Raw genomic sequence first — 15064 nt, 5'->3', positions numbered from 1 at the left:
TTTCCTCCTCTCATAGCACCTTATGTCCTCTGGAAAACCTGTTGATAATGACTAAGTTTCATCCACTGGTTCTCATACTGTACGGAAGGGATCCTGCTTTGGGGAGACCAAAGTTCCTCAGATCCTGAGCCAAGGCAAGTCATATTCTCTTCACCAGCCAAGATGATGATGATGATGATTTATACCCCACACACCTGGCTAGGTTTCCCCAGCCACTCTGGGCAGCTCCCAACAGAATATTAATAATAATAAAGCTATGGATGAGCTAAAGGCTATCCTTACTGATTTACATTGGATTTTGGGGTATAATTTCTACCTTAGTTGCCTCTTCATCCCAGCTGCTGATCTGATGGCTGCTTTTATAGTTTATTGCTTGGCTTTTAGAAGGGATCAGGAAAGCCTGGTTGCAGGTTCATAGATGGGGAACCTCAGGCCTGGAAACCAAATGCGGCCCTCCATACTTTTCCATCTGGCTCTTGGGGCCCTCTCCAGGCCACACATGACCTCACCAGGGGCTTGGCTCAGATGGAGGACAGGAAGAGTGCCATGCAAGGGCGTGGAAAGCATCCCTCTATGCAAAGATACAACTCATATTTGTTGCTCTGCCTACTCTTGCTCCTGGCCCCACCCACCCCTGGTAACATGGCCTTATGAAAGGATGTCCAGAACGGAACGCCCTTCTTCTAGTCTTTTTGAAGTCTCTGCTAGGTCACTAGTCTGTTAAGATGGGTGCCGCAATCTACAGCACCAAGCTGCATTGCAAAGGCCTCTGAATGAGCCACGGTGGGAGAAAAGGCTGGCATTGGGTGCAGTGTATGGGTGCAAAAGAGGGTGCAAGTATAAAAGACAAAAAGGCCAAGCTTCAGGCTTATGCCAAAGTCAGCTAGTCAGCCTCACAGCACTTTAAGAAAGGGCCCTGGCTGACTCCAGCAACGAAAGCTGAGGCCACTAAACATACTCTTGGGTTGCAGTATTGTTTAGGACAGCATTTCCCAAACTTGGGTCTCCAGCTGTTTTTGGACTACAACATACATCATCCCCAGCTAGCAGGACCAGTGGTCAGGGATGATGGGAACTGTAGTCCCCAAACAGCTGGAGACCCAGGTTTGGGAAACGCTGGTTTATAGGGGGTTTTTGTTGGGGGATCTTGTTGCTGCAATTAGTATTTTTTTTTTCATCTTTGTTTTAGATCTTATGATGGTCTGTGTGGAAACTGTCCCGTTTGGTTGCATACTTTTCAATGTGCTTTATTTATTGTTTACAACTACTCTTGTTACGTTCGCAATTGTGTGAAACGTTTCATGTTGTAAGCCGCCCTGAGCGTGGTCTATGGAAAGGCTGCCGACAAATAAAATGAGGCTGATCATTTCCATCATTATGTTCTGATTTCCCAGTGCCATTCCACCTCCAAATGAACCAACCCAAAATTCCCTGCTCTCAAGCCATGCTGTCCATACTCTCTACTGGCTCCCTTCTGCCTGGAACTACATTATAGCAAAGTGATGCTAGATCTCTCTTCCTTCTAAGTATTTCACAAAACCCATTATACATCCTTGAAGCTGTGGGTATAACGACTTTCCCGTCATCTCCCATTGAAAGGAAGCACTGAGACTGCACTCACTTTGCCATCTATCCGTCCACCCTTGCCTATGTCTCTCCCACGGCTGAAATTTAGAGTGCAAGCTCCTCCTAAGTCACTTTTTGGCTCATGTTCCTGTGTAAAGCACCATGCATACGTGGCTGCTGCAATCTTGGTGACCTGAAGTGACTAATTCTGCTGTCGTCCTCATAACAATACCGAATGCCACAAGAATGCACTTTTAAGCAGGCCATGGAAAAGCCATTTCTTCCCGAGAACCTTTCAAGCGCAGCAACCATATTTATGCCTTTGGAGTGGCTTGTTCATTTTTTCCTAGTTGCTGAAAATCAATAAGACTTCACATGGAGAAGAAAGCCCTGCATCTTGCTCTCTGAGAGGTCGTCTTTGTTGGCTGAAATACGTAAAACTTGGTAGTCAAAGACCCTCAACTGTGAAACGATCAAAGGCGCAATTAATTACAGGCTTCTTTCCATATTGACTCAGTTCCGACAAACCTCCAAATCATCATTCGAAGGATTCCTCCACTCATCTTACATACCTTTCTCCCACAGTATAAATACTAACCATCGTTTTCCATCAGTCAATAGTGGTGAACCCTTCCTCTCTCTGCAGGGCTGCAGTTTAGTGCTAACCATAGTTTGTCATAATGTTCCAAATCAAGAAACTGTGGCTTGAAGTCTGAAATGAGTTTGGAGAGCAAGAGCTGTCCAGTTTGCCGATTTCGACATCATGGCAAACTATGGTTAAATGGAAAAGACAAAGACACATAGGCAAAAGGATCGTGTGAGCTTGGGGCTCATTTCCAATCCTCCAAATCATGCAGCTCTACCTCTCTTTCAAATCAGAACCACTGAAGGCCGTGAAGGTCCTGTGTGAGTGCCTGGAGGCGGTTGGAGGATGGATGGCGGTTAACAGATTGAGGTTGAATCCTGACAAGACAGAAGTACTGTTTGTGGGGGACAGGAGGTGGGCAGGTGTGGAGGACTCCCTGGTCCTGAATGGGGTAACTGTGCTCCTGAAGGACCAGGTGCGCAGCCTGGGAGTCATTATGGACTCACAGCTGTCCATGGAGGCGCAGGTCAATTCTGTGTCCAGGGCAGCTGTCTATCAGCTCCACCTGGTATGCAGGCTGAGACCCTACCTGCCTGCAGATTGTCTCGCCAGAGTGGTGCATGCTCTGGTTATCTCCCGCTTGGACTACTGCAATGCGCTCTACGTGGGGCTACCTTTGAAGGTGACCCGGAAACTACAACTAATCCAGAATGCGGCAGCTAGACTGGTGACTGGGAGCGGCCGCCGAGACCACATAACACCGGTCTTGAAAGATCTACATTGGCTTCCAGTACGTTTCCGAGCACAGTTCAAAGTGTTGGTGCTGACCCTTAAAGCCCTAAATGGCCTCGGTCCAGTATACCTGAAGGAGCGTCTCCACCTCCATCATTCTACCCGGACACTGAGGTCCAGCACCGAGGGCCTTCTGGCGGTTCCCTCGTTGTGAGAAGCCAAGTTGCCCTCCCTGTGGAACGCCCTCCCATCAGATGTCAAAGAGAAAAACAGCTACCAGATTTTTAGAAGACATTTGAAGGCAGCCTTTTTTAGGGAGGCTTTTAATGTTTAATAGATTATTTTATTTCCTTTTTCTGTTGGAAGCTGCCCAGAGTGGCTGGGGAAACCCAGCCAGATGGGCGGGGTATAAATAATAATTATATTATTATTATTATTATTATTATTATTATTATTATTATTATAGTAGAGCCAGGGATTGGGAACATGTTGTTGGGGCTCATGCGAGTTGCAAATCCAACAATTTGCAAAGGCCAGAGAGAGGGCCAGAGGTATCCGTACCACAAAGTCACTGTCCCCCACCCTATTCTACATCATTGGCTAAACGTCTGCCTGTACGTTACCAGTAGGAGGTGGGAGAACTCAGTATGGGATTGCCATTCTGAGTAACAGGCCCACATCTAGCTCTGCCCTTAGACAACAAAACATAATTATTATTTTTAAGAACTGGTGGTAAAATAGTTAAAGAACAGGGATTAAGCTGGAAGACTTGGTTGGGCGGGGGAGTTACAGCTGTTACTTCTGCTAATTAACAGCACACAGCTTTTAGTGTGACCCTTAATCTCCAGTGAATATAAATATAAAACACTTCTGTTCTTTCAAAAAAAAAAAACCTCAAGGAAAAGCAAGAATGCAGAGATTGGGGGGGGGGAGGGAGTTACTTTTTTGTGCATTCTTTCTCCTAGTCGATAAAGCAAATTTATGCAAGAACTGAGTTAAAACGCAATTAAAACAGATACAAAACACTCCTGAGCTTCTGTCATCTTAATTTGGTTCCACCCACAACTCCTATATAAACAGATCTAGCCTTAGTGTGATCTTTTTGTACATGAATATTTTGATGGATGTGTTTCGGCAATCTGAAACCTCTTTCCAGGCCAAGAAAGGTGGATATGGGATTCCATATCACAGTGTTGTCGCCGCTGGTGTTTCACGGCAGTGGAATAATAAAATCCCCTCGCTCCATACGCCAGTATAAGGAGGGCCTGATCTCGCTCTCAGTCTGCGAATTTGCTGCATATTACACGCAACAATAATAACTTGGCCAGATTTAGACTGCCAGACACTCCTATCCTTATGAGATTAGTGACTTACCAATTGTAGGTAAGTCTTCATTGTGTGTGTGTGTGTGTGTGTGTGTGTGTGTGTGTGTGTGTGTGTACACAGCACTTTTCTTGAAAAACTTATTCATGAATGTTAAAACCATCAAGGGCAAAGCAACAGCAGAGGACTCGGGTGCCGCTGAGTAGCCCTTTATGATATACGTAAATATTTATCTGACAAGTTCCCTGTCGAATCTGATTACAGCAGGCATCCCCAAACTTCAGCCCTCCAAATGTTTTGGACTACAATTCCCATCTTCCGCGACCACTGGTCCTGTTAGCTAGGGATCATGGGAGTTGTAGGCCAAAACATCTGGAGGGCCGCAGTTTGGGGATGCCTGGATTACAGTCATACATCAGGTTACAGATGCTTCAGGTTGTGCACCGTGCCGAACCCGGAAGTACCAGAACGGGTTACTTCTGGGTTTCGGCGTTCACGCAGAACCACTAAATCACATGCGCAGAAGTGCCGAATCGTGACCCGTGCGTGCAGTTTGCGAATGCTGCGGGCTGCGAACGTGCCTCCTGCACGGATCATGTTCGCAACCTGAGCGTCCACTGTATATTAGAATGAAACACTAGTCTCCATTTTAGAAGTATATCCCAGAGTGTTCATCTTATGTCCTTTAATTTCCATTCTCCACAGTGCGGCTTTAATGCAGCGGAGTAGAATCTCTCTTCCCCAGCAGTTGCTTTCGACGTAAGGGTAGCTTTCATTCTTATCTCTGCATTTTTGCAACCTGCTTTTTGTTTGTTTGATTGTTTTTCTTACAATATAAATGTTAAAAAGGGGGAGTTCCCAGCACATCATCTTTTCCCCTGTTATAATCTCGTGCCCCTCCTCCCTATCAGTGCTTCACACTTCTCAATTGTCGAAACAAAATAAAAAAAAATCCTTCCAGCAGCACCTTAGAGACCAACTAAGTTTGTCATTGGTATGAGCTTTCGTGTGCATGCACATTTCTTCAGATGTGTAATTCATGAACAAAGGGGGGGGGGAGATAAGCATGAAGTCCAAAGACTCCAGCTCTTGCAACTCAGCCCTCCTGTCCCCCTCTAAAGATCACTGTGCCTTCCTAGATGGTCAAAACATCTCAGCTGGAAAATCTACTTGAGATCATCCAAACCCAACACTTTGCAGCACCTGCTTTCGAAGCCAGGGCTCTCACGCCTATGCACTCAGGCCTCAATGATGCCTCACCATTTGCTGAATACGGTGAAATGTTTTTCCGTGGAAACTGAAAGCCTGCTCGAACAAGACTTTGTCCTCAACCGTCCATTCGTCTGGGAAGGGGGTGAAGTTGGGCAGGTCAGCCAGAGATTTCTCAATGTTGTGCTTGTGCCAAAATAGCATCCCCAGGGCCTGGAGGAAGGAAGAGAGAGGTAAGCGTGGATAAATGCAACAATAAGGGGACCCACAACCAAAGGGAAACAACCGTCGCCCTGGCAATTTTTATGTAAGTGGAAAGGCCAACACTTCTACCCTTAGTTTAGTTCCTAGGTTTTAGGGCTTGGGCTGTGTTCAGGTGCTTTCTGATAAACCTCTGGCAGGCTCACTGCTTTCTTACCATACGGAGAACACAGATGTTCTGGAAGTGGAAAGCTGGCCTCGGATCCACACAGTGGCGCTTTTAAAGCAGGAACCATTGGCTAGGAACAATTCCTTCCCAGTTGACTAAAGATGCACACAGTCTCTGTTTGTGTCTGCCTCTATCCCTCTCTCATGCATGCATGCACGCACGCACACACACACACACACACCACAGCACAGCACAGCACAGCACAGCACAGGAAAGTCTCTGAGCAGTTTCCACAAGACTTCTAAAATCTTTACACCCCTTGGTATCTTTCTCGTAACTGAATTGATTTTGTTCAGGTGCTGTTGTTTTAAGCTGTTTTCATATTTCTAACTGTTTTTTATATATCCAATCATAGATTAACTATTCCTATATAATTTAAGTGTTCTAGATGTATTATGTTGTAAATTGCTTCGGGGGTGCCTCGTGGGAAGAAAGGAGGGGGCAGCTATTGGGTTGTTGTTTTTATTATGTATTTTGTGGTATTATATCTTGATTTTATTCTGTGAAACGCCCTGAGACCCCCGGGGTATAGGGTAATATATCAATAATAATAATAATAATAATAATAATAATAATAATAATAATAATAATAATAGAAATAGCAGGCCACACGTATGGACTACTGAACATGCAGATGGAGTGCAATGTACAAACCACACCTTTAATTTTGTTTTGAAACATCTTTGGGCATAACCTAGACAATGAGGAGCAGCGCTCCAGAAGAGCAAATGGACTTCAGATGAAGTCCTCAGATCTGGTGGTCATGGCTGTACTGTCACAGAATGAGCCGGAGATTCTGCTTCCCTTATTTATTTATTTATTCATTTATTATCTGCCTTTTGCCACCAGAGTGACTTACAGCAATTTCAAAAGGCAATACAGTGGTGCCTCGACTTACGAATAACTCGACTTACGAATGTTTCGAGTTACGAATGGAGTTCCGTCCGCCATCTTGGGTGCGGTTTAGATAGGATTTTTTCGACTTACAAATTTTTAGATAGGATTTTTTCGCCTTACGAGTTTTTTTACATTTTCCCCCCATTGGCTTTGACTTACAATTTTTTCAACTTACGGAGGTCCGTTCGGAACGGATTGAATTCGTAAGTCGAGGTACCACTGTATTAAAAACCCAATTAAAACAAACTGCTGTCAAGAGAATAGGATGGGTGGCGGCTTCAGACAGCAGTTAAGACTTTGCAGTTCTCCCATCCCACCCCTCTCTCGCCGGCTCCTGCTGCCCACCCTGCCACTCTTACGGAAAACCCAGCCAGATGGGCAGGGTATGTATGTATGTATGTATGTATAAATATATTTATATTATTATTATTACTACAGCCACTATGCTGGCCGCTGTGGCCTCTGCCACCTGCTTTCTTGTTCGCTGGTCTTCATTGTTTGGCTGGCCACTGCTAAGTTTGCCTTCACACTGTAGTTAGCAGTGCCACCTATCAGGGATCATGTGAACTACAGCATGATGACATCTCTACAGATATATGGGGGGGGTGGCGCTGTGGTCTAAACTGCTGAGCCCAGGGCTTGCCGATCAGAAGGTCGGAGGTTCGAATCTCCGCAGCGGGATGAGCTCCCGTTGTTCGGTCCCAGCTCCTGCCAACCTAGCAGTTCGAAAGCACGTCAAAGTGCAAGTAGATATATGGGTACCACTCAGGCGGGAAGGCAAAAGGCGTTCCGTGCGCTGCTCTGGTTTCGCCAGAAGCAGCTTAGTCATGCTGGCCACATGACCCGGAAAAACTGCCTGCGGACAAACGTCGGCTCCCTCGGCCAGTAAAGCGAGATGAGCGCCGCAACCCCAGAGTCGTTTGCAACTGGACTTCACTGTCAAGGGTCCTTTACCTTTATACACACACACACACACACACACACACACACACACTCACACTCACACACACCTCCGTGTGTTAGATATGTATATCATTCGAATGCAGAGTAAAAAATTGTATCTTCATCGTAAAACAAAAGCCACACAATGAAGGTGCCAGATGCACCTCTCTGGAGAGGGATTTCCACAACTTAGGGGCAGAATGCCCTCTCCTGGGCCGCCCACCCCTCCAAACTTCTGAGGGTGGATGGACTACCAAGAGGGCGCCTAGGTAAAGGTAAAGGGACACCTGACCGTTAAGTCCAGTCGCAGACGACTCTGGGTTTGCGGTGCTCAGCTCGCTATACAGGCCCAGGGAGCTGGCGTTTGTCCGCAGACAGTTTTTTCCCGGGTCATGTGGCCAGCATGACAAAGCCGCTTCTGGCGAAACCAGAGCAGCGCACGGAAACGCCGTTTACCTTCCCGTTGGAACGGTACCCATTTATCTACTTGCACTTTGACATGCTTGGAACTGCTAGGTTGGCAGGAGCAGGGACCGAGCAACGGGAGCTCACCCCATCACGGGATTCGAACCGCCCGACTTTCTGATGGGCAAGCCCTAGGCTCTGTGGTTTAGTCCACAGTGCCACCCAAGAGAGCCCCTATTGCTGGCTTTAATGCCTGAGACAGTATATAGGTGTGTGCCCAGGTGTTTGTTTCTTAGTTAGCTAAGACAGAAGCCATTCAAGATCAGCATGATACCATTTGGGAAGGGTGGTGCAAATAATGTCTGGAAAGCACATCTTACTAAATTCTCTTGAACAGAAGAGTCCCAAATCTGAAGGCACGGCACCACCTCTGAACCCAAGTTCTATCTGCTGCACGATCCGGTCTTTCCTCCCTATTTCCTCCACAGCAAACATTTCAGAAAAGACCAACTATCTCACAGTCATAGTTTTAAAAAAGGTTAATTTGGCAGCACTGTCTCCTCAAGTAAAATTATTATTCTCTCCATCTGTTGGTTAAAATGCCCTGGAACAAACCTCTTAATTCTCTACAAGTTATATATAGATCACATAACTCTTGGCCAAAACATTTTGACTCAGGTTATTCAAAGTGAAAGTGCTAACTTTGATACTGGGATTTCCCTCTCCCCTGAGCCCATTTTGCAATGCAAATTATTATTATTTTTTAAAAAGCTTTTCTTCATTGGTAGAAAAGTCATCACTTCGTGATTTCCTGAAGCTCCACATTGGTCAGCACACGCAAGACCCTTCTGCTCAGTTCCATGTCATCACACACTCATTGCTCAACATCTAGGGAGTTTTCCTTCTTGGAATTCCCTTCAACATGACTCACTGTGAAAATAATCCTTTTTACATGAAATAGTAGTTTCTTCCTTTCCGCCCCTTTCTAACCTCTCAGTAGGGACGGTGCCTCGTGGAATAATGGAATAACCAAAGCTTAAAGTTATGCATTTCTCCACTTGTATCATTCAACAGTTAAGTGGATCCTCTTCGCCTTCTTCTCCAAAACTACCTTAGTTGCATAATGCACCAGGAGTATCCAATTTAGGCTGTGTGGCGCTGTGGGTTAAACCACACAGAGCCTAGGGCTTGCCGATTGGAAGATCGGTGGTTTGAATCCCCGCAACGGGGTGAGCTCCCGTTGCTCAGTCCTAGCTCCTGCCAACCTAGCAGTTCGAAAGCACGTCAAAGTGCAAGTAGATAAATAGGTACCGCTCCAAGCGGAAAGGTAAACGGTGTTTCCGTGTGCTGCTCTGGTTTGCCAGAAGTGGCTTTGTCATGCTGGCCACATGACCTGGAAGCTGTACGCCGGCTCCCTCGGCCAATAACGCAAGATGAGCGTCGCAACCCCAGAGTCGGTCACGACTAGACCTAATGGTCAGGGGTCCCTTTACCTTTACACGCCATACATTTAAAGAAAATGGGTTTCTCCCAAAAGAATCCTGGGAATTGTAGCTTGTTCGGAGAGCTGGAGCTTGTAACTTCTGTGAGGGGTAAATTTTAATTCCGGGGATTCTTTTGGGAAGGTCACAGAATCCTAGAAATATAGAGCTGGAAGGGATCCTGGGAGTCATCTAGTCCAGTGGTCCTCAACCTTGGGCCTCCAGATGTTTTTGGCCTACAACTCCCATGATCCCTAGCTAGCAGGACCAGTGGTCAGGGATGATGGGAATTGTAGTCTCAAAACATCTGGAGGCCCAAGGTTGAGGACCACTGATCTAGTCCACACCCCCTGCAATGCAGCCATCCTTGGGTGGGCTTGAACCAACAACCTTCTGGTTAATAGCCAGACACACTGACCCATCGCACCACAACCATGGGGTGGTGTTCTTTAAAGGCTCCATCCATACACACCATACATTTAGATAGAGCTAGGAAATAGGTATATAGGGAAGAAGAGAGGCACCCAGGTGCATACCAGGATATTTTCAACTGGCCAGAAGAGATACAGAAAAGCATGCATTCATTTTTCTCTCATCTGCTACCCCTTAGGTTCAAAACGAAACAGAAACATGTGAAATTAAAACAATCACATATCCACCCCCACTTCTATTCTCTCCTTCCTTTGTCATTTTCTGGTGTCAGTTTTAGACTGGGCAGGAACCAGCTTTATTATTTCTCGTGTTTATATCCCAGGTACATGAAGCTGAGAATAAGCGATTGGTCAAAGGTCACCCAGTGAACTTCATGGCTCAGTGGGGATTTGAACCCTGAACTCTCAGGGTTCAACACAGTCTAGTCCAACACTCTAACCACAACACCACACTGTTCCTAGAGTACTTCTGCTGTGGGACAGCTATATAAATTAGGTCAGTAAATAAATTTGGGGAAAGCAAAACTTATTTTCCTTGAAGCTTGCATTCGTTTCATTGTGAATTGTTTTTATTTGGGGGTTTTAATCTGTTGTAAACTGCATTGAGATTTTTTTCTTTAAAACATAAAGTGGTATAGAATTATTATTATTATTATTATTATTATTTAGCAAAAAAAAGTTCCTAGACATTCTGTTGTGGCAACCGTAACCTAGATTTAAGGCGCCATTTGGCTTATACATCTAAGTTTCTAACTCTCCTTCACAATTTATGGCCACACACATTCTTCTGAACACCTGAAGGGGTCTTCCGCTTAGCTCCTATCTGTGCATTTTCCTGCTCCTGAACCATTTTAAGAGTTTGTAGAGAAGCTGTGCCAGTGAATGTTCTTCTTGCCAATTTAGAAACAGAGGCAAAGCTCGCCTGTCTATAGGCAGGCATCTAGCGGGTTCATGTTTCATGATGTCATTTACTGGTCTTGTGTGTTTTGCTGTGTGTCCTACTGTATTGCGTATTTTTTTTTAAGGATATTAGCCTTTGTTGTTTGTTTGGTATATATGTTTTGAGCAAGGCTTTAATGTTTCCAGCCAGCCTGACCTTTTACGGAGAGGCAAGATATTAAATGTGCTTGTTTATACATAAATACACCCAAGAATGGCAGATAAACATCATGTCAGATGCATCTACATGGGTTTGGTTTTCTCCTTGCCTGCCCACCCACCCACCCACCCCCCACCTTATTTTGGTTAGAAACAGGAGTAAAACATCCCCAGGGTGGTTTTTTAAAAATTAAGATGCGTAGGCTAAGAAATGGAAAGGATAACAAAATTCAACGTACTGGGAATGATTAGTAACATATCTGCTTATTCCAGACATCAAATAATATTAACTGCATTGGTCCAGAGGGGAGAAGGAAGACTGTTGTACAACAGTCTGTTTTACAGATTATGAATTTGTTTCATTAACAACTGGAATGCAAGTTACGGACATGCAGAGTGTTGGACTAGGATCTGGGACACCAAATTTCACCAACCTCACAGGGTTGCCGTGAGGATTAAATGAAGAGACTTAGGCAAACCACCTGGAGCTCCTTGGATAAATGCAATCAATCAATAACACTGGAAATGAATCTTCCCTTTTAGAAAAACTCATCATTTGGTTAATAGGACACTATAATTTTTTGAATTGTTTTCAGTACCTGCTCCATGTTGTAGCCGTGCTTTTCTTTTGCAATAGCGATGTATTCATCCACTGGAGAGAATTGGGGAGGGAGAGAAGGAGGGAGAAAGAGAATTAGATATTGAGCAACAAAAGCTTCGGAAAAGCACAAAATTCCCCTCCGTGCAGAAAAGGCAATGCATACTTCTGATGCTCTGAACGCAAGCCAGAAAGCAAGTTATCAAAACTGCCTATCTATTATTATGACTTATCGCTTATAAAGCACCCACAACTTGCTAAGCACCGCACAGGGATTAAAAACTACAAGAGAGTTCCTGCCCACAGGTTTACAATTGGAAAGGCTCAGAACAAAACAAAACAAAAAAAGTGGGCTGGGGAGGGAAAACAATTATTGAAGTTGCTTAAGTCTCATTTACATGCTACTTTTTGCATGCAGGGCACTCGATCTTCTGTGCTGCAGTGAGGCCATGCCCTTTGCCCCAATGCCACACCAGCGTTAGACCCACCCGCTGAGCACAGCCCTCTGCAATGGAACCCCCATATACAAGCAGCTTCTCTCACGACGGAGACCATCCAATTCCTCGGAGTGCCTGTTCTCCCTGAGCCCCTACATGTGAGCCGCGGTTTGGGGAAAACTCTGCATTGCCAGGGGACGAAGCAAGCATCTCCCCTTTCTGGCTTGAAACCATGGGTGCCCCTCTGCCAGTGGCAGAGCGTATGCCCGCACTGCCCGGGGCAAGCGAGGGGGCGGGTGTGCCACAGTTCAGAGTTAGGAGAGGGGCGGGGAACCCAGCAGGGACAAGGCTCTCTTCTCTTCCATTTCTTTAATCCCAGGGCGATCAGCAGTGTTTTCTGTCTGGTGGGGAATGAGCAAGTAAGCTCCCTGTTGCTGGACAGTCGAGGTTTTCCCCATGACATTACTATCTTTCCTGGGAGGCAGCCTCCCTGGGCCTTGGGATATTGTATCCTGAACGCGTTGCACACCACAGCCCACGTGGTGAGCGCTGCAGAAACATGAATGTGCATAGGAAAGGAACATAGCACCGTCAGGAACATAGCATGGCTGACCAGTCTCGTTTTCTTCTTATCAGTGGGCGTCTCTCTGCACATAGACCTGCAGAAGCTGCCTTTCCTATGCTAAATCGACATTGTTGAGTGCTGCCTTTTTATGACTTCGTTCCTGAAGCAGCTAGAAAACCCTTTGATGCCTTGGGGAGAGGGTCACCGGACAGGGAGGGCTAATGAGGTCACCAGAGGCAGGGCCAATTTGCTATGGCTTCCTCCCCGTTCCACTCCCTTCCAAAGGTAACAGTGAAACTCTCAAAGGGACAACACTACGTAGGTGGTGCCAATTATGCATTACAGCAGCAATGTGGGAATGAAGCAGTTCCCATGTGGCTGCTTTAATTTACAACCACAGAAGGAAACGGCGCTTGCATTTTCTTGCACCATTTTATACCATCCTCTGCCCGCCCACTTACCACAGGGAACGATACCAATGACATTTTGCATGTTGGTGTTGTTTACCATGGTAAAACATGGTTTAATGTTGCCTGTGAGGCCTGTCGGGATGGTCTGCGTATTCTGAAAGGTGAGTTATATGTAATTGTAAGGTTAAGTATAATAAGATGTCGAAAAGCACCTTACAATAAAAATAAAACTGACCGTTGCAAAAAGCAACAAGGAACAACAGATAAAATAAAGAAACTAGTAGCGTTTATACATAAATACACACACATGTGTTTTTTTGAAATGTGTCAACTCTCTTGGCTCATTAGGGCAACCAAGGAATTTTAGCTGGAGGGTCAAACAAAAAGAGAATTTTTTAACACTTTGAAAGAAAGGGCTTTTTTTCTGGAAGGCTACCAGAGAGCAAACCAGGCAGGCTTCCCCAGGGAGAGAGTTCCAAACCCCAAGTGCACACACAAGGCAGGCAAAAGTGCTAGAACTTGGCACACCCTGCTGGCCATTTACTTGGCAGTATTGCTGCGGCCAGCAGAGCAAGATGCCCTGTGAACGAAGCTTAGGCTGTATAGATCAGGTTGCAGAATCACTATAATGCATTGCGGATCAGGTTGCAGAATTTCCGGCTTTTCTAAAACGAACACGGAGAAAGCAGGGATAGAGAGAAGCTGCCCTCCGTCTCCCATAACACTAGAACTTGTGGACATCCAACGAAGCCGAAGGCCGCAGGGTTCAGGGAAGGTAAAAGAAACCGTTTATTTATGCGGCGCATAGTTAAAACGATGGGATCCGTTCCCATGGGAGCGGGTGATGGCCGCCAACCTGGGTGGCTTTGCAAGAGGGTCAGACAAATTCATGCTATCAATGGCTACTCCCCTGATGTTCTACCCCCGCTGTGAATTCCAGTAGCTGGAAACCTCAGAAGGGGAGAAGACTATCGCAATAGGGTACTGCTTGTGAGTTCCTCATATATGGCATATTTCCATCATTAGCCAGCCTTCTCTTGAGTACAGCACTACTGCCATTAACTGGCTTTTAGCATGAAGCTACTGTAAGTCCACCTTCCAGATAACATTTTAATCCCTACCCCCCCACCGCACGCCCTGGAAGATCAATAAAAAGCAGGACAGATAAAAGTTCTCTCTTGCAAATTAGCCTCTTAACGTCCTCATGTCTGCGGCAATTAAAGTCAGGGTTTTTACTGTCCATTAAAAGCCCCTCTCCTCACTGCCAATTCAACTTAAAAGGTATAAAAGGGATTGGGCGGGGGGAGTATCCTACAGCAATAGCACCTTTAAAAGCAGCTGGAGTGATCTGTGTGTGCGCGCGCGCACGCAAACACACACGCACACACGTGCCATTTTAGAAATAAAAAGCAAAACGTGGTCGCTGTGGCCAGTGGGGTGGATTAAACATCGGTCCGAAGTTGAGGTTGAGCATGTGAATAAGATTTTAATAGCGAAAAAGAAAGCAGCTTCCCAGAACCGAAAGACTGCATGTCCCAGGAGGAAAGAGGGACTGTGATCTATTGTTTCATTACCTTGAGAAATTATTGATAGCAGATGAGAAATGTTTTGTTCGGCCTGCTTTACATTCTGCAGGCACTTGCCCCATCCTTCCCCAAACGCTCCCCAAACGCTCAGCTTCAGCGAATAAAACATAGTAGGGGGTTTGCACTGGGATAACCTTTTCTCTCCGAAGCAGGAAAAAAGTAGGCAGGGGTCGAGAGGGGACAGGCTGTGCGGAATCCACCAACGCAGCCGCAGCAGGGCCAATGACTCATGGATGGCAAAGGCTTGAGTTCAGTAACATCTGGAGGGGACCATAGAGAAGGTGCACACATGTGGAGAAGCTCATGTGTGTTTAAGCTGCATTCGTTCCGTCCTGGAGCAGACAGCAGCACATCAACACAGTGGATGC

At 45.8% G+C, this 15064-nt stretch overlaps 1 protein-coding gene across 2 annotated transcripts in view; it reads right to left on the bottom strand.

Moving 5' to 3' along the window:
* The window catches only part of RCOR1 (REST corepressor 1), a 135777-nt gene that overhangs the window by 40739 nt on the left and 79974 nt on the right, over positions 1-15064 (bottom strand). For both annotated transcript variants that reach the window (XM_035105598.3, XM_035105605.3), the window contains exons 4-5: positions 11700-11752; positions 5468-5629 (exon numbers count right to left, since the gene is read on the bottom strand). In XM_035105598.3, the coding sequence (XP_034961489.1) occupies positions 5468-5629; positions 11700-11752 (215 nt within the window). The remainder of the gene's footprint in view (positions 1-5467; positions 5630-11699; positions 11753-15064) is intronic.

The sequence above is a fragment of the Zootoca vivipara genome, chromosome 1 (assembly GCF_965207765.1).
Source record: "Zootoca vivipara chromosome 1, rZooViv2.hap1.1, whole genome shotgun sequence".
Lineage (NCBI taxonomy): Eukaryota > Metazoa > Chordata > Lepidosauria > Squamata > Lacertidae > Zootoca > Zootoca vivipara.
The sequence above is the reverse complement of the archived record's forward strand: the minus strand, read 5'-3'. Positions and strand labels throughout refer to the sequence as shown.